Raw genomic sequence first — 19567 nt, 5'->3', positions numbered from 1 at the left:
AACACTGACTGGAGTGCTTAAATAATTTAGGGCCTTGTTTCATCGGATACCAGCAACTTTAGACTTTAGACGTATGGCTTACAGACTGACTGTATGTGTAATTGATGAGATGGTGAGTTGTACTTCAGCATTTAATTGAAGTTGCATTGAGTGGAAGCTGCTAAAGCATGCCTCATCTCAGCAAAATAATACAACACAACCGGTGTTTGATAGTTTGCGAGGAAAGGCGTCATGATACTGTACATTTTCCTTTAGTCAAGCACTAATCGTTATACAACGATAATTATCGCCAGTCCTTGTCTGATTCCAAACTGAGGTCCCTTTTTATACTTTAAGGCTTGAACCGAAACAGATTTGAAGCACAAGGTGTTGCACATTCGACTTGAAACTATTTTGCGATTTAATGAGTAAAGACACTAAGACCCAGTTTGTAGCAGTAATCTATTACTGATTAAAAGGATGCATTCTTTCAAGTAGGTTGGAAAAATGCTTCCTTTTAATTTCGTTGTGTTTTGTTTGTTGACATTTTGTTTACTTCCATGAAACAAATTGACAATGTTTAAAAAGTTTTCCAACCTTATTCTGAGTTAACCTTTGCAAATCCCCTACAAATGACTTTTTGACTTTTGGCGATATCTTAACTGTTTGATTGCAGTTTAACGATCAGATTAATGTGACAACCTATGTGCAGCAAAAGGTTGGTCTTTTAGCTACCAATGTAAAAGATGATTTATGATGAAATCCAAAAAAAGTTTTTATACATATATATATATATATGCGCTTTGTTGTGTTCAGAACCTATGTGGACTTGCAGATCCTGCTCACAGTGACGTCTCTCAGCAGTCTCTAGTTATAGTTACCAGTCTCGGGTTCAACACTCATGCAGTATTCATAGGTGTATCACATCACTCCTGCCCAACTTCAGACTTGGACAAACGCAATTCTTTTCCGTACAACTTTGTAGCCTTATTCTTACTGCTGTGTTAGTGTCTAAAATGTTTACGTAGTGTTGGTTCCATTCTAGAGGAAAACAAAGTCCAGAGCAGTTTCCTTAGCAGGAAACCTCTTGGATCTACTTAGGGGAGGGAGACAACAGCATCATTTTCTTGTATGGTAAGTATGATCAGTTTATAATATTTCATTTGAAACATCCTGTGGAGGAAGTATTTAATGTAGACCCCAAAGTGCGGATTTAGAGCTCAACATTTTGCAACATTATTGAATGGAACTTTTGAAAAGTTTTTTGTAGCTGATTGATGTTTTTTCTATTAGGTTGTAGCCAAAGCTAAATTATTATGAATTTATTCTACTGCAGTTAATTATAATTATACTTTTTGGGCATTTTTTGCTTAATTAATTTGTGTGTGTGTGTGTGTGTGTGTGTGTGTGTGTGTGTGTGTGTGTGTGTGTGTGTGTGTGTACGCAACTTGTTGCTTATAAGGGTCCATAAGGGCTCATAACGTCTGAAGCTTCTTGGTTTTGACTAACTTTCAAACATTATGATGGCAAAAGATTTGGTGCATAGTTTTGATGTGCTCTGCTTTGGTCTGTGTTTTTGACAATGGCACATACGTCCAAAAAATGCACTGAATTATAAGTAAACAACATGTGTAGGACAAAGTGCCAGCCATTCAAAAAGAGTTGGAAGTCATCTGGATATAAGTTGGAAAATGGCAATGTTGTAAATAAGTTGCACACCTGATCTTGTTACAAACAGTTTAGTTTAAAACGGCATCTGTGTACAGGTCAAATTGCTGATTAATTATTGTAAATGAATGAATTTAAGTGTATTATTTTTCACAAAGCATGTGAAATGTATCCTCTTTAAGTGATGTATTAAGGTCACCTGATTTGAATAATTGAAAGCCCCTTTTGAAGACTAAACCAGGGTGTGGTAGAATACAGACACCCCGCTATGATAGCAGACATGCTCTTCTTTACAACACTTGTAAATATGTTCCCTAAGTCATATAATCTAGTTTTGAATAAATATATGTTTTACCTGCTTATAATAATTTAGGCATTTTCCAGTTGCTCTTGGATGTTTTGGTGTTTGGTATTTAGTAAAGCTTAGTGTTTAGCTGGTGGCTATACAGTTGTGTTTCCGAGCAATATCTTTTGTGATTACTTAAGCAGAAGAGGAGCGGTAATAGCAGCATAAATGTCAAAAGATTATATTAATGTGCTCAAAACCTGTTTTTTTTTTTTATATTTTGCAAGTTAAGTTATTGCATTAACAAAATCTACTGTCTCTAAAATATTGAATCACTTTTCATCTTGTCCACAGAACACAGCAAGGACAGTTTTAAACCATGAAGCGCAGTAAGCACCGCGGAAACAAGGAGGACAGACATGGAGGTAGGAATAGCTGTGATGGATGACACAGGATAACATCAAAGCAGCAAGGAAATCCTGACTGATTTCCCTGGGTCATAAGAGCTCAGGGAAATCAGACAGGATTGACATAGAACTACTTGTTTTTTGTTTAACAACTTTGACTTTGTAAACCCATCCCAAAGGAGACCACAGTGGCTTTATCACAATTTCAAGTAATGTGACATGTGACTTGACTTTTATGAAAATGTCAGATTAAAATACACAATAAATGACAGCTTCGTATCAAAGGGAACCATGGTGCAGATTTGGCTCCGAGCATTTACACTCACAGTTTTCACAAACCTAACTCTCTTCATGTATAATATGAGGTGTATTTGTCATATGATCTTCAGATGAGCCAGCTATTCTAGAGACGGAGAACCTGGATCGCCAAGGCATGTTTATGAAAGGAAGCCCAGACCCTGACACTATCTCGCTGGCCTCAGTGACAGCTGTCACCACCAATGTATCAAATAAAAGGCAAGCATGACTCCGACATTTATTGCTGCATCTGAAGATTCTCACTGATACTTGACACCTTATTGTCTTATAGATCAAAGCCAGACATAAAGATGGAGCCCAGTTCTGGAAGACCAGTAGATTATCAAGTATGACTGTATTCATGTTATTATTTTGATGGTATGTGTGCATAATCAGTCAGTTACCTGCCCGATTCTGCCCAATTCCAGGTCAGTGTGACAGTGATTGAGGCCAGGCAGTTGGTCGGACTGAATATGGATCCAATGGTGTGTGTGGAGATTGGAGAAGATAAAAAGTACACTTCAATGAAGGAATCAACCAACTGCCCATACTACAATGAGGTGAGTTAGTCATTAGGACATGTTGTATCTACATGTATTTCTGTTTAGTCTAGATGCAAGGTTAACACACTATCAATATAAACTCTAAACCTCTTTCTAGTACTTTGTGTTCGACTTCCATGTCCCTCCAGATGTTATGTTCGACAAAATCCTGAAGTTGTCTGTAAGTTGTTTACGTGTTAACCCTGTAACCTAAAACTGACTCATTAATTCTTTGTTTGCCACTTGGAAGTGCATTTAATGCGCATTGTTTACTTAACTGAACTAACCCTTAGGTAATCCACTCCAAAAATCTTCTGCGAAGTGGAACATTGGTTGGAACGTTTAAACTGGATGTTGGCACAGTCTACTCCCAGCCAGGTAAAGAAGTAATGCAAAAATCTCCCCGTTATTTCAAATCAATGCCAACTGTACAAATATTTCAATGTTTGTCTCTTTTCTCTTGTAGAACATCAGTTTTACCACAAATGGGCTTTGTTGTCTGACCCTGAGGACATCACAGCCGGTTGTAAAGGCTATGTTAAGTGCGATATTGCAGTTGTGGCCAAAGGAGACACTATAAAGACTCCCCACAAGGCCAATGAGTCTGATGAAGATGACATAGAGGGGTAAAAAACAAAATCCCAATTTTTTCTATCTTACAAAAAGTGGAAGTGTGACATGTCTATTTTTAAAAATATTTTTAAAAATGCACATACCAAAGTTATTATTGAAGGCAAAACATACATATACAATGCAGGCTAATACAAAACCTTACATATTTTTCTCATAACCTTTTAAAATTAACATTTTTTCAAACTGCCAAGTCTATTGCAGTGTATACCAGCATCTTTTTTGTTATCTAGTTTAATTTTTTTCCAATTTCTATTTCAGCAATCTCCTAATACCAGAGGGGGTCCCTGCAGAGCGACAGTGGGCTCGCTATTACCTGAAGATCTACAGAGCTGAGGGACTACCCAGAATGAACACCAGCATCATGGCCAACGTCAAGAAGGCCTTCATAGGAGAAAATAAAGACCTGGTTGATCCTTACGTCCAAGTACAATTTGCTGGACAAAAGGTAAGCTATATAACACAGTTGATAACAATTATTGCCCATTGTTTTTGTAAGTATTCAAATTATTGTGTGTCATCTCCACTAAATATAATATAATATATTATGTGTCATTTCAGGGTAAAACATCAGTTCAGAAAAGCTGCTATGAGCCTATCTGGAACGAGCAGGTTGTTTTCACTGAGATGTTTCCACCACTGTGCAAACGCATGAAGATCCAGATCCGTGATTCAGATAAAGTGAATGATGTTGCTATTGGAACACACTTCTTAGACCTAAAGAAGATTTCTAATGATGGGGACAAAGGTGACTTATCTTTAAAGTTTTCCTAAAAACTCTTCTTCCTGAAATTCCAAAACATTAGATGGATAGATAGATAGATAGATAGAACCTTCTAGGCAATGCCATTTATAAAAGAAGGAAACATCCTCTAGGTTTAATGTTAATTTGTTATTTTAGTTTCATTCCATCATTTGTAAAAATTTAAATAAAATGAAATAAGCTTAATTTTGACACAGTACTGATAGAAGGAACTTGAAACCAGTGGATTTGATTACAGGGTACAGAGTAGATCCATAATTTACAGTATATGTGACCCAGATTATACTTGTACCTATCCCATATTTTACAGGCTTCCTTCCCACACTGGGACCTGCCTGGATTAATATGTATGGCTCCACACGCACCTACACCCTGATGGACGAGTACCAGGAGTTAAATGAAGGGCTTGGAGAGGGGGTGTCCTTTAGGGCCCGTTTGCTCATCAGCCTCGGGGTGGAGATCCTGGATCCTTCCTCGCCTGACATAACCTGCTCCACAGATGTGCAGGTGGAGGGAGTACCAAACATCTCAGAGGTGGGTCCCTGCTTGGAGGAGGAGCCACGCAAAGCACGCCATTGGTTGCTCCATCCGGCAGGCCTTTGTGCTGGATTATTGGAAACTATTGATTATCTTAGTTTAGCCCACCTGGTAGAAAATTAAAATGCTGTTTACTTTAATGTGGCTTCTTTTTGTTAGTAGACAATGTGAGTCACACAGCAAAATACTCCTGCTTGTTTATTTATTTCACAGGCTGCAACTGGGAAGGTTGAAGATTTTTTCTTCTTTGGGTCTTTTCTTGAGGCCACAATGATTGACAGAAAGATTGGTGATAAGCCCATCAACTTTGAGGTCACCATAGGTAATTTTCACTACCTACTCATTATCAAATTTTGAAATAGCCGATGCCTTTTTTATTTTCAGTGACATTTAAAAGCTTATAGGTTTTAAGGTGACATCATTGAAATGCTTCAAAACTAATTCCTAGCTCATCAAAGTTCCATAGTCTGCTGATACTGTACGACTAAACATTCTGTATTAACATTCATGTAGTTTTGGAGCCCGACTATACCTACTCAGAAGCTGTACAGTAAGTGCAGGATGTTTAACAGTGCAACATTGCTGTTGGCCAGGTTACTACGGTAACGAGATTGATGGCATTGTCAAGCCAAATACAAAGGGAAAGAAGGGAGGAGGTGAAGGCGATGAAGAGGAAACAGAATTGATTCACAACTCCAGTGAGGAGGAAATGGAAGATGACGGAGACCTGACATCAGTGGCGACTACTCCACCCATGAAGCCTGTCATCACTGACCGGTTGAAGCAAAACATTAAGGCTTTAAATGATTATAAAAACAAAATGTTTCTTACACTGTCATTGACATTAAAGTTTGTTTGCCTCTTTTAACCAGCCAGCTTTCTTATTTAAGAAAATGTACCGTTAATCCACAGAAACTACTTCCACCTACCATATTTTGAGAGGAAGCCGTGTATCTACATCAAGAGTTGGTGGCAGGATCAAAGAAGGAGGCTGTACAATTCCAACATTATAGACAACATTGCAGATAAACTGGCAAGTCACACACACTTACATGTATAAGTAGATAAGTACAGTTTTAAAGACATTAGTATGCAGTTTTGTTAATAGTTTTCTTGCCAGGTGAATCCGGAGTACAGACTTCTTAGTGAGCCTTAAGAAACAACATGTACTAATAGTAGTATTATGATATTATGAGTCAACCAAACTTCCTTTTTCCATTGCTTCTACAGGAGGATGGGCTAAATGATGTGCAAGAAATCATTAAGACAGAGAAGGCCTATCCTGAGCGCAGACTTAGGGGTGTCCTTGAGGAACTTGGCCAGGGATGCAGGTTGATGGTTACAAACATTAACCAAACATTCTAATAACATGTTGTTTTTACCATGTGCTAAAGTGTATTACAGATTTTCCAACTCATTGACGTGTTCTTCTTTCAGTCAGTTTCTTTCTCTGGCAAACAAGGACCAGAATCAGTCTGGCAGAACCAAACTTGACAGGGAGAGACTCAAGTTGTGCATGTCAGAGTTGGTACGTGAACAAATGGAGGAGAAAAGCTTTTTTTTCTACTTGTTTATTATACATTTGCGCCATCTTGCTAAATAGTGCATTGTTCTGAAATTCAGGAGGCCATCGGCCAACAAGCTAAGGTCCTGAGGACACAGGTGAAGAAAAGCACAGTGCGAGATAAACTTAAGTTGTCTCAGAACTTCCTTTCAAAGCTGCGCTTCCTGGCTGATGACGTAAGATCTGCCATGATATGGCTGCATTTGTTTCACAGATAGTGTTGTTTCTTTGTAGATGCTTGTTTCAGTGTGTACTTTTCACATTTAATGTCTTAAACATGTTGTAATAGTTGCAACATTTCTCCTACAGCCTCAACACAGTGTTCCTGATGTTTTTATATGGATGATAAGTAATGGGAAGCGCATTGCTTACGCACGTGTCCCATCCAAAGACATCCTTTATTCCAGTATAGATGAGGAGAGGGGAAAAGATTGTAACAAAGTCAAGACAATCTTTCTCAGAGTGAGTTTTCACTGCTTAACAATGCAACACAATCAGAAAGTAGTTTTTATTTAATATGCATTGTAAATTGTTTGTTAATAATTTTATCACAACATATTTTTCCATCAAAAAGTAATGTAATTGTTTTTCTTGATACACTCTAAGATCCCTGGAAAGAAAGGCTTTGGGCCCGCTGGCTGGACTGTGCAAGCCAAGCTCGAGGTTTATCTGTGGCTTGGTCTGAATAGGCAGCGTAAAGATTATCTGAGTGGCCTCCCCAATGGATTTGAAGAAAACAAATTGTCCAAAGGACCTGGCCTGCCATGTTCGCCTCCCATTAGCCTCACCTATATGAGTAAGACCAAGAACAAAGTCAATATTTCTAATTTTGTTGTATTTACAGTCTCAAATAATGTGATATGTTAATATATTAATTAACAGAAGTATGTAATTTTAAATACAGTTCTTGATCCACCTTGTTTTAGAGATATTTAGTGGAGATGATATTAGCACATATAAAATGCTTTGTGTGTGATTTATGGATTAAATGCTACGGTTATGTCTTTATCTCTCCACAGTGAAACAGATCTTCCAGCTGAGGGTCCACATGTATCAGGCCCGCAGTCTGTTTGCGGCTGACAGCACAGGTCTTTCTGATCCCTTTGCAAGAGTCTTCTTCTCAACACAAAGCCAAGTCACTGAGGTGAGCACACTCGCAATGATTTTTGGTAAGTCACCTGCCAGCTTAGTCAGCATCATCTTAATGTTTTTTTTTGCTTTTTTTCTAAGGTACTGGCTGAAACTCTTTGCCCCACATGGGACCAGCTGCTGGTCTTCGAGAATGTGGAGTTGTTTGGAGAGGCCAATGAACTGAGAGACGACCCTCCTATTATCGTCATTGAACTCTATGATCAAGACACAGTGGTAAGGGTTGTTTCGAAATAGTTTCCATTTAAATTAATGTCAGCAAAGAGTTTGTTTTCAAACTGCTTGAATTTCCAGATAGCATTAGTGTCCTCATGCTTGTCCATCTTACACTACTAAATCCACTGTGTGTCCTTACTTTTGTGTTCTTCTGTTACTTGCTAATGTTAGACGGTGGGGTACTTTTGTTTTATGTCATGTCTTGATTTCTATATGTTTTATATCTTTGCTGACTGACAATTTTATATTTACTCCTGTCAAAATCACCATTGTTTTGGATGGTCCTTTGGATAAGTAGAGTGTGGATTCTGATGGTTTGATGTAATGTAGAAGCACTGTTATGTGTGCAAAGTGAATAGTATTAAAAGGCATGCAAGAGGAATATGTGTATCACTGGACTATATGCTACTTTACAAACAGTCCAGAAAGATGATTGATTTTATACCTGTTGCATATCTTTTAAGTGATATTTTGTGCTTTTTGTATGTGGCTAATAGAAATGTTGGACTATGTTAATAACCACTAACTGCAAGAGAGATACTTTTTTTTCAGGGATATCCAGTAACCATTAATTCATCTTTTGACATGGCCTTAATATGTCTGTCTTGCAGTTCACTGGTTATTTTAGGGATGTTGCTTTTGTTTATTTTTCCTTTGCGCTCTTTAGTATTTTATTTGTCTATAGAAACATGTGCATCTCAAGCCATGTTTCTTGCTACTAATAGGACAAAGCTATTGTTGTTTTGATGAAGACATTCTGAGGTAAATACTAATTGACTGGGTGGATGTAGGTTTAAAAAAAAAGACCTTTCAAATATTAAAACAATTTTTTAACTTTCATTTGTATAAAGTTTAAGATTTTATTTATCATATTCTTCCAGGGTAAAGCTGACTTCATGGGCAGAACCTTTGCCAAGCCTGTAGTTAAGATGGCGGATGAGCACTATGGTCCGCCACGCTTTCCTCCACAGCTGGAGTACTATCAGATCTACCGTGGTAACTGCAGCGCCGGAGAAATGCTGGCAGCCTTTGAACTGCTGCAGGTTTGATTATTAAGATACATACACTACATCCAGACTTGAGCTCTGGCTTCTATCACTTAGTTGTGTTCTAATGCTTCTTTGTGTCTCTGATAGATTGGCCCAAATGGAAAAGCGGACCTTCCGCCAATAGATGGTCCCACAGATACAGACCGTGGTCCAATCCTGCCCGTGCCACTGGGCATTAGACCAGTGCTCAGCAAGTACAGGATTGAGGTGAAGACTACACAGGAACTTTGACATTAAAAGTATTATTCAAGAAAATGTATTTGAATAAAACAAAGGAGGACGAAACCAATAAAATCACTATCTTTCCATCCCTATCCTTCAGGTTTTGTTCTGGGGTTTAAGGGACCTAAAGAGGGTAAATCTGGCTCAGGTGGACCGGCCTCGTGTGGACATTGAATGTGCTGGGAAGGGAGTTCAATCCGCCCTCATCCCCAACTACAGGAAAAACCCTAACTTCAGCACCCTTGTCAAGTGGTTCGAAGTGGTATGTTATCTTTAAATTACTTGTGTCTGTTTAATATGTACAACCCCAATTCCAAAAAAGTTGGGAAGATGTGTAAAACGTAAATAAAAACAGAAGGCAATGATTTGCAAATCTCATCAACCCATATTTCATTCTCAATAGAACATAAACAACATATTAGATGTTAAAACTGAGTAATTTTACCATTTCATGGAAAATATTAGTTTATTTTGAATTTGACGGCAGCAACAAATCTCAAAAGATTTGGAAGAGGGTAAGCTGTTCCCTTTCAGGGGTCACCACAGCGAATCTTGTGCCTCCATATAACCCTGTCCTCTGCATCCTCTTCTCTCACATCAACTACCTTCCTGACCTCTCTCAGTACATTCATAAATCTCCTCTTTGGTCTTCCTCTAGACCTCCTGCCTGGCAGCTCCAACCTCAGCATCCTTGTACCGATATATTCACAGTCTCTCCTCTAAACATGTCCAAACCACCTCAATCTGGCCTCGCTGACTTTATCTTCAAACATCTAACATGAGCTGTCCCTCCCATGTCCTCATTCCTGACCCACGTCCACCTTGAGCTCCTCTGTCACACCTCACCACAGTCTTACAGCTCTCATACATGTCCTGCACCACTCTAACATACAGTACTTCTCTCCCACTCCAGACGTCCTCATACAATACCACAGCTCCTCTCTCGGCACCCTGTCATACGCTTTCTCTAAATCTGTGAAGACACAATGCAACTCTGACCCTCTCTGTACTTCTCCATCAGCATCTTCAAAGCAAATACTGCATCTGTTGAACTCTTTCTAGGTATGAAACCATATTGCTGCTCACAAATGTTCACCTCTGCCCTTAGCCGAGCTTCCACTACTCTTTCCCACAACTGCATTGTTTGGCTCATCAACTTTAGATGTTACTGACCTGTTGCCAATTAACTTAATTAGTTGTCAAATGCTCCTCCATTTGTTTTTGATTAGTGGCAATTACTTTTCCAACCTTTTGTTGCCCCTCTTCCAACTTTTTTGAGATGAGTTAGTGCCATCAAATTCAGAATGTGCTAATATTTATCATGAAATGGTAAAAATTGTAGTTTCAACATTTCATATGTTGTTTATGTTCTATTGTGAATAAAATATAGGTTGATGAGATTTGCAAATCATTGCATTCTGTTTTCACATCTTCCCAACTTTTTAGGAAAACTCTGTAACCCTACAGTTCCACACAAATTAGAAAAGTATTTAGTATACTGATGACAAATTCCTGTAAAGTCATGCTTGTCATTTCTTTTTAATTTCTGGATTTTGTGATTTAGGATTTACCAGAGAATGAGTTGCTTCACCCGCCGCTGAACATCAGAGTGGTGGACTGCAGAGCTTTTGGTCGGTACACTCTGGTTGGCTCCAACGCTGTCACCAGCCTGCGAAAGTTCATCTACAGGGGACCCGAAAAGCATTCCAACCACTATACGACAACAGGTATAAACTAAAACCTGGATCCCTTTTCTGAATAGAGTAGGGAGAAATGATAAAGACAGTCTGCCTTTGCCCCTACAGTCGTATGGGATGTGAATGATATCTCTCTATCTTTTAGATGAAATTATTGTTGTCAACATGGAACCTGAGCCTACTTATAAGAAGATGGATACTGTGGTCAAGCTAGATTCTGTAAGTTTAATCTTTGTAATCTTTTTAAAAAGATATTATAATGGGATAGCTCTTAACAAAAATACATTATGCACACCAGCATGTTAATAAACAAAAACTACTACTATTTGAAATTTGCACAGACAGACATTGTTATATAATTTTACATTCTGCAATTTGGTTTTCTACCTAGTGCTCTGATGCCGTGGTCAAAGTCGAAGTAAGCAACAGTGCTGTGGTTCTTTTTAGATTTCATTCTATTTATCTATTTATTCTATTTTATTGAAAGTTTCCAAAGCCTTAGTAACCATGTGTGATTTTCATACAAATAAGGATGATGATAAGGATGGAAAGGGAAAAAAGAAGAAGCGAAAGAAGGGTGATGAGATTGAAGAAGAGGAACTGGATGAGAGCATGTTGGACTGGTGGTCTAAATATTTTGCCTCTATTGAAACTTTGACAGAGGTGAGAAACAGGAAATTAGCACAGACATTTTGTTTTAGCAGTCAGTCATCTTTAGAATAACTGTCTACTACTGAAAGAACTGTTTAAATTAAGAAACCTCAATATAATTCATATTTTAGGTGTCATGTGAAATAGTTTGACTTGTTTTTAGTTCTTAATAGTTACTTAATGACTCTCGACTCCTACAGTTACTCAAGGCTCAAGAAGCAGCTTTGTCAGATTCTGAAGACAAGGATGAGATGGACATTACAGATGGTGGAGGTAAAACCACATAACCTCAAATAAAAGCTGATGATAAAACACACTATACATTTTTATTTAGTATATAATCTATGCATCCTCATCTGTCATGAAGTCACTGACTTTGTTGTTTTTTGCTACAATGCATTAATTAACCTTATAGCACAAGATTTCTTCCATGTGCTGTAGATGCTGACATGAATCCAAATTTCCATTTGGTGGACAACTGCTTTTTGTGTCCCATATAAGCATATTAGCTGCATGCTTGCCAACAAGCTTGTCAAAGAGAAATGATAGAAATAAATAAATCTAAAACATTTTGCACTATACCAAGTAGACAGTACACAAAACACAGTAACAGCTGTTCATGGCAACTTTCATGTAGAATTCATATCTCGAGTTCTCTCCTCCTAACCTCCCCGGACCTGTCTCCCCTTGTCGCCTCATCCATAATGCTAACCTGTATTCAGATATCAAGCCTGATGACTCTTCTGTGAAAGGCACCAAGAGAGGAAAGGGTAAGAAAGAAAAGAAGAAGCAGGCAGTCGATCCATTTGAGAAGAAGAAGCCCAAACTGGATGAGCTGAAGGTACTGAAATGGATTCAGCACATATTGTGCTGCTGACAGCAATTCTACTTCAAGCTGTTTTGTTACCAGAAAAGTAATAGCGAATATACTTGTTGCCTGTAAAAGAGGACCTGTGTGTGACCTGTATTTTTAGCAGAAGGGGTCATTTAATACTAACTTCATATTTCATATTTATTGTACTTGTTTTTGTACTACAAAAAAAGGTGTATGCTAAGGAACTGGAGAGTGAATTTGACAACTTTGAAGACTGGCTCCACAGTTTCAACCTTTTCAGGGGAAAGGGTGGTGATGATGATGACCAAAACATATTGGATGAAGACAGGATTGTTGGGAAATTCAAAGTGAGAGCAGACTGCTTACAGTGCAATACAGTATATAGTTTATAATTAGGTTCTTTTTTTCATACATTAGTTACAGTATAGTACAATCAGTTGTCTGAATATATACATGTAATTTGTTTGAAAACAATGTCATTTTAGAATTACTATAAAACAAAGTACTTTCCACTGGAGTACTTTGCATATTTTAGGCAACTATTTCTATGTTTCTTTATGTTTTTCCCCATATTTATTTTTTCTTCAGTATAACTAATTGTTTTTTAACTATGTACCTTTAGGGTTCAATGTGCATGTACAAAGTGTCAGATGATATGCCCAGAGACATGAGCTTTGACTCCAACATGGGAATGTTTCAGAATATTCCTCACAATGATCCCATCAACGTCCTTGTCCGCATCTATGTCATCAGGGTAAACTAACCTATATATTGTGTGCTTCATTGCCCTTTATATGGATACTATGAATATAGCAGGAAGAAGTCAGATTCTACACAAAGAATTATTTTTATTATTAGGTTCACACTAAATATATCATTTGCTTTTGGCAGGCAACTGATCTCCATCCAGCTGATATTAATGGGAAAGCTGACCCATACATTGCAATTAGGCTGGGAAAGACAGAGATCAAAGACAAAGAGAACTACATCTCGAAACAATTGAACCCTTTGTTTGGCAAGTATGTCAAATGCTGTATTTGTGATTTAAAAAACTATATACTAAAGTGAAATTATGAATATGACAATGATAGGGGGATTCATTATGCATGTAAACCAACAAATGCTGTATTTCTGATCCTGTTAGATCCTTTGACGTGGAGGCCACATTCCCAATGGATTCCACACTCACTGTGTCAATTTATGATTGGGACCTGGTGGGAACTGATGACCTGATTGGAGAAACCAAAATTGACCTTGAGAACCGTTTCTACAGCAAACACAGAGCCACGTGCGGCATTGCGTCTAAGTATGCCATGTAAGAAACAACAGCTAACCCTTGGGGCCAGATTGGGGATATCAGGGCCACATCCGGCTCTCTGGTAACATTAGCAAATGTGTTAGGTCACTAACTCTAAATAGATTATATAACTTTCTATAGTTGTTTCTTAAAAAAAGTTTGAACTCTACATATTTGTTGAGCTTGTTTCATATATTGCCTGTAGTGTCAAGGTTTCCCAAAAAAGGTATATCACCACATACTGTAATGCAGAGCCATGATAGTTTCATTTAGTACATTGTTTCTCCTAAGACTCTACCTTTTCCTTTTTTTTTTGTAGCCATGGCTACAATGTTTGGAGGGACCCAATGAAACCTACACAAATTCTGGCCAAGCTGTGCAAGGACGGCAAACTGGATGGTCCTCATTATGGTCCCGGAGGAAGAGTTAAGGTGGATAATCGTGTTTTCATGGCACCGACTGAGATCGAGGATGAAAATGGTATCTGTTGATTTTCACTCGCACTGTTTTGTTTCTCCCACTCAGTTATACTAATTACCTTGCATGGCATTTGTGACTCTGCTATCAAAAAAAGTTATTTTAGGATTTTTTTCCTAATTAAAATCTAAAGTGATTCCTACTCATGAGCCAGTGTGTAGCTGCTCAGCAGCAGTAACTGACATAGCTTATTATAACCCATCATGGACTATAGAAGGAAGCCTCCGTTCTGTTCTTTTGCCTTCCCAGTCTGGACTAGTACAGCAGGACCTCTACTCAAATCCCTTTTGGGTCCAGAGGTATAAAACTGTAAACGGAGTAAAGCCTGCGAGGTCATTCCCAACTTCAGTCTCTTACTGAAGGTTGAGTACTGTCAGCAGCAGTTTCTAGGTTTAAGCCTACTTTGCAAGTAAATCTACTTCATGTTTTGGCGATTAACTCTTAGAATATTAGAATAGAGAGATGTGTAAATGTCAAAATGTAAATTGTGACTTTAGTAGCAGTTTAAGATGGTATTAATCCATGTGAACTCATTTGGTGATGCTTGGTAGGTTTGAAGAAGCAGACAGATGAACACCTGGCGCTGACTGTGTTAAATCACTGGGAGGAAATCCCAAAAGCCGGTTGCAAACTTGTCCCAGAACACGTGGAAACCAGACCACTGCTTCATCCTGATAAACCAGGAATTGAACAGGGGAGAATTGAGATGTGGGTGGATATGTTCCCCAAGGATATGACAGCACCTGGGCCTGCACTTGACATTTCACCAAGGAAACCCAAGAAGTATGTTTTCTCTTCCAACTCAAAAAGTTTTTAACAACCAAGGCTCCCCTGCTTCAGCTTTTTTTTAAAAAGATAACGACAAGGATTAATAAAATGCTTTTCACTTATCAGTAAATTCAAAGTATACAAGAATATACCTTGTCATTTTTGCTTTTGTCCAGGTTTGAACTGAGAGTGATCATATGGAACACAGATGAAGTTGTTCTAGAGGATGATGATATCTTCACTGGCGAGAAATCTAGTGACATATTTGTGCGCGGGTAATTCTTTTTTAAGGTTTTGTCTTTGCTGTTTTGTGTGCACAGCAACACACATGCCAATTCATTGTAATAAAAATCCCCATTGACTTAATTCTTGTTATATTTAAAATGACCAAAACTACCATTTGTTCAGTTTTTTGAGCGCTGAATACCTACCTCTACCTTCCTCCAACAGCTGGTTGAAAGGCCAACAGGAGGACAAGCAGGACACTGATGTCCACTACCACTCCATCACCGGGGAGGGCAACTTCAACTGGCGCTTTATCTACCCGTTTGACTACCTAATGGCTGAAGAGAAAATTGTCATCTCAAAAAAAGAGTCCATGTTTGCTTGGGATGAGACCGAGTACAAGATCCCTGCTCGTCTAAACCTGCAAGTGTGGGATGCTGACCATTTCTCTGCAGATGACTTCCTAGGTACTGTGGACAATAAACCTTTTTCATTCATCTCACATGTATCGGGGTAATTTAATAGCTTTGTTTACCTGGACACTAAGTACATATAACGTTTTGTCTTATTGTTAAAAATTACATTCATGAGGCCCTACTCTCTGTTTTTCCCACTTTGTCAATTATTCTTTGCGGTGTTTAACTCAGGTAAATTATATTTTGCACAGGTGCAATTGAGTTGGACCTGAACCGTTTCCCACGTGGTGCAAAAACTGCCAAGCAGTGCACCATTGAGATGGTGACGAATGAAACAGAGATGCCTACAGTCTCCATCTTCAAACAGAAGAGAATCAAGGGCTGGTGGCCATTTGTGGCCAGAAATGAAGATGATGAGTTTGAACTCACGGTAGGTCATAGTAAAGAGCAACCTAAAATTGTTGCCATAAACAAGGCCACGAGTCTACAGCTGTGCTGGTGTTTTTGTAGCGTGGTCACTATCTTAGTTTGTTGTGTAGTCATGCTAACATTTGCATTAGCACTAAGATCTAAACACAACTGAAACTGACTGAATGTCATTAGTAGAAATAAAAAAAATACCCAGAGGGATAATGACAGTGATTTCATGGATATATTTGTTAAAGTTTATGGCGGCAGTAAGAGGCGCCCTATTTAAAATGAATGAGGTGGCCAAAACATTAGAACCACCTCTTACCATAATGCTATCACTACGAGTTCACTAACCACTTTGACCTCGATAATAGGAGGGTAGAATTATCACCTCTCGGACAGTTTCAACTTAAAAACTGAGAGATTATAACATTGTAAAAGTAGAATTCATGGCTGAGCTGCTGTATTGGATTACATTAGATTGTACAGGTGTATCTAATGAAGTGGCCAGTGAGTGTACATTGAGTAATTTCGTTAAGGGGGTCATTTGCCATAGTGGCCCTTTGACAAGTTAGGTTACTGTCTTTACTGCAAATCCTCATGGTGACTAAGCCAGTCTTTGTTTTTGCAGGGGAAAGTGGAGGCAGAGCTGCATCTTCTGACAGGTGAAGAGGCAGAGAAAAACCCAGTTGGTGAAGGACGCAATGAACCTGAGCCACTGGAGAAACCCAAGTATGAAGGATGGTCTCTTATCACACTGCTGTCCACATCTTTTCCCTCTACACCCAGCACTTTCATTTGGTTTTCCTCAGTTGTCTTGTCCAAATCTTTCTTTTTTCCACATTTACTCCTCCACCGTACACAACCACACACATAATAAGGTTCATGTCAATGCGCACAAATGCACTCGGTTTTAATAACACTAAGTCTGACTTGACTGGAAAAAAATAAACAAATCTTAATAGTGAAAAATAATAAAATGAATGTCATAAATAAAATCATAACAAATAAATAAATTCAATTATAAATCTGTCATAAACCTAAAACGGGAAATTTTAAACATTCATAAAAAGACATAAAGAAAGTTACTTTACATAAAAATAATAGGCAAAAGGAATTTCATGGATAGAGGAAAGCCATTTGTTTGGATTTACTTCAACCCAGGACTTTTACCTAAGATCTTCTTTCGTTACATGGTAAGTTGCTGCTTCTTCATATCATTTTGTGTATTTCTGCCTAGAATCATCTTTAGGCTCAGAATACTGTAGCGTGTTTCTCAGTCTTGTCTTTTGCTTTATCTTTGTTTCAGTAATGTCAGCTGCAGTTGTTTTTAAATCTGACCTAGAAAAAGAATTGCGGTAGAATGTTCCATAGTGCCTAAAGTCTGTATTACTGAACGTGTGTTTCTGTCCTTCCAGCCGTCCAGACAACAGCCTTCTGTGGTTCCTCACTCCCCTCAAAGCCATAAAGCACTTGGTCTGCAACCAGTACAAGTGGCTGGTCATCAAGATTGTCACAGCTCTCCTGCTGCTGGCCATGCTGGCTCTTTTCCTCTACAGCATGCCTGGTTACATGGTCAAGAAAATGCTGGGAGCTTAAGATGTTGTTCAGACACCTCTGCAGAAGGTTCCAGCAGTTTCACTAACCAGATGGCTTCTAACTTTCTGTCTTTACTACTTGCTTTCTGCCTGTCTACCTACTTTTTATCTCAGCTATCACATGGCATAGATTCTTCAAGATGCGTTGACTAATTTATTAATATAATGTCATAATTACTTGCAGTTTAACTTTGATGTATCCAGGTAAAATGTGACTAAGAACAACACTCTAAATAATTTCGGCTTATTCTCAAATCTTTAAAAAAAATGGCATAAAAATGTTGCCATCTAAAATGTATGTAAACTCAGTGGGGATGTAAATTACCAAGGCAGTATCTTTAGATTAAAAACAAGTCAGGGGTCCGCTACTCTGAGTTAATAGCAATATTTCTGATTTTATTGCATATTTATATGCAATTTAATTGTGTTCAAAATATTAATCTATGTTTCGGTTTATGTTAAAGACACACAACAAATGTGCATCCCAGTCAAAGTAAGACATTTCTATGGAAGGAAGTAATAACAGAGCAAGACCTCCGATGAAAAACTAAGAGCCAAGAATCTCACTACAAGATGGTAACAACTTATCAGCACCAGAGCTGGAACTAGAAAAGTACAAAATGTAGCTTGATGGATGGTGAGAACATGATTTCTGAAGAAGTGAGGCCAAAGAATAGCTTCTGAGAGATGGCTTTTCAAATATAATTTTGTGATATATTGGAAGCAACAGCAGTCATTTAGAGATGAAAAGTCCCAAAATAAAAATTATGCATGAAAATGAGACCAGCACTTCCACACAGTTGAAAAACCCATATCCACGTTAACTCAGAATGTGTCCCACATTCTGAAGAGTTAATGAAGGTAAGTACACTATAAGTAAACAATAAAAGCTGCAGAACCTTGGAGTCAAAACTCCATGTAACTGTAGTAATGTTGATTGCATGAAGTTAGTTTGGAAATATTTCTGTTTGGGTCATTTTGAGCTAATTTTTTGAGTACTAATATGACAACAGTTGGTGAATAAATGTGTCATTTAAAAAAAGCAATACTTTTATTCTTCAGAGAAGTCAAATAGTGTCAGTGTAAAGTATGCTTGTCGTTGAGTAAAACAAAGGGACGAAAACGGATGTAATGTGTATTATTTTAATACAACGTTGTTCATCATGAGCAAATTTACCCTTCAAATCCCTAATTGCCTGTCTGACTTTCTGTATGAACTTCAGATAGTGTAAATAAGATGAAATGTTACCTTTTTAACACTATAACCAAGTCTAGAATTACCGGATTCCAACACTTTCTTCTTACAACCTTGCCCCCAACAAACATATAGTCCCTGGTCCCTGGTGTGGCGGTAGATAGGTCAGTACTCAGGTTGCATGTAGGAACTTCCTGTTCTTGTGACATTTAATGGGATAACTACTTGTGTTGTTGACCTACTTTGATTAATTTAGTGTCTGTTTACATGTCTGTGCTCCACCAGCCGTCCAGATGTTGCCCTCCTCTGGTTTCTCATCCCTCTTAAAGCCGCGAAGCACCTGGTGTGTGACCAGTACAGGTGGCTGACCATCAAGATTGTCACTGCTCTCCTGCTGCTGGCCATTTTGGCTCTTTTCCTATACAACATGCCTGGTTACATGGTCAAGAAAATGTTGGGAGCCTAAGTTAAAGCCAACACGTGATAACATTTTCAAAGAGCGTGCAATTAGTACTAATTTGTATTGTTTTGTGAATGCTTTAGCAAATTTCCATTTGACAAAATAATTTCTTATCAAAAGAGAACTATTATAGACAAAGTAATGCTGCACCTTGAGTTAATTAATCACTTGGTTTTCAATTTTGCCTAACATGTACAAATATTGACATGCAGTACTGCCTCTGTGGCT

At 38.2% G+C, this 19567-nt stretch overlaps 1 protein-coding gene across 1 annotated transcript; it reads left to right on the top strand.

Annotated features, from left to right (window-relative positions):
- Positions 1–783: 783 nt before the first annotated feature.
- LOC137101894 (otoferlin-like) lies at positions 784–17755 on the top strand. Its single transcript, XM_067480869.1, has 41 exons — positions 784–1113; positions 2288–2358; positions 2730–2856; positions 2930–2984; positions 3066–3197; positions 3298–3360; positions 3473–3557; positions 3646–3805; positions 4071–4257; positions 4371–4557; positions 4883–5106; positions 5323–5431; positions 5703–5886; positions 6022–6142; positions 6340–6440; positions 6547–6637; positions 6733–6849; positions 6983–7135; positions 7280–7469; positions 7693–7817; positions 7904–8038; positions 8920–9081; positions 9175–9294; positions 9410–9571; positions 10874–11036; positions 11152–11225; positions 11398–11424; positions 11538–11669; positions 11858–11930; positions 12380–12498; positions 12702–12839; positions 13115–13246; positions 13384–13511; positions 13637–13807; positions 14109–14269; positions 14818–15049; positions 15211–15309; positions 15485–15726; positions 15927–16105; positions 16718–16818; positions 17505–17755. Exons 2-41 carry the CDS (start codon positions 2313–2315, stop codon positions 17683–17685), a joined length of 5388 nt encoding a protein of 1795 aa, XP_067336970.1. The 5' UTR covers positions 784–1113; positions 2288–2312; the 3' UTR covers positions 17686–17755.
- Positions 17756–19567: the final 1812 nt, after the last annotated feature.

Source organism: Channa argus, chromosome 16 (assembly GCF_033026475.1).
Source record: "Channa argus isolate prfri chromosome 16, Channa argus male v1.0, whole genome shotgun sequence".
Classification (NCBI taxonomy): domain Eukaryota; kingdom Metazoa; phylum Chordata; class Actinopteri; order Anabantiformes; family Channidae; genus Channa; species Channa argus.
The sequence above is the reverse complement of the archived record's forward strand: the minus strand, read 5'-3'. Positions and strand labels throughout refer to the sequence as shown.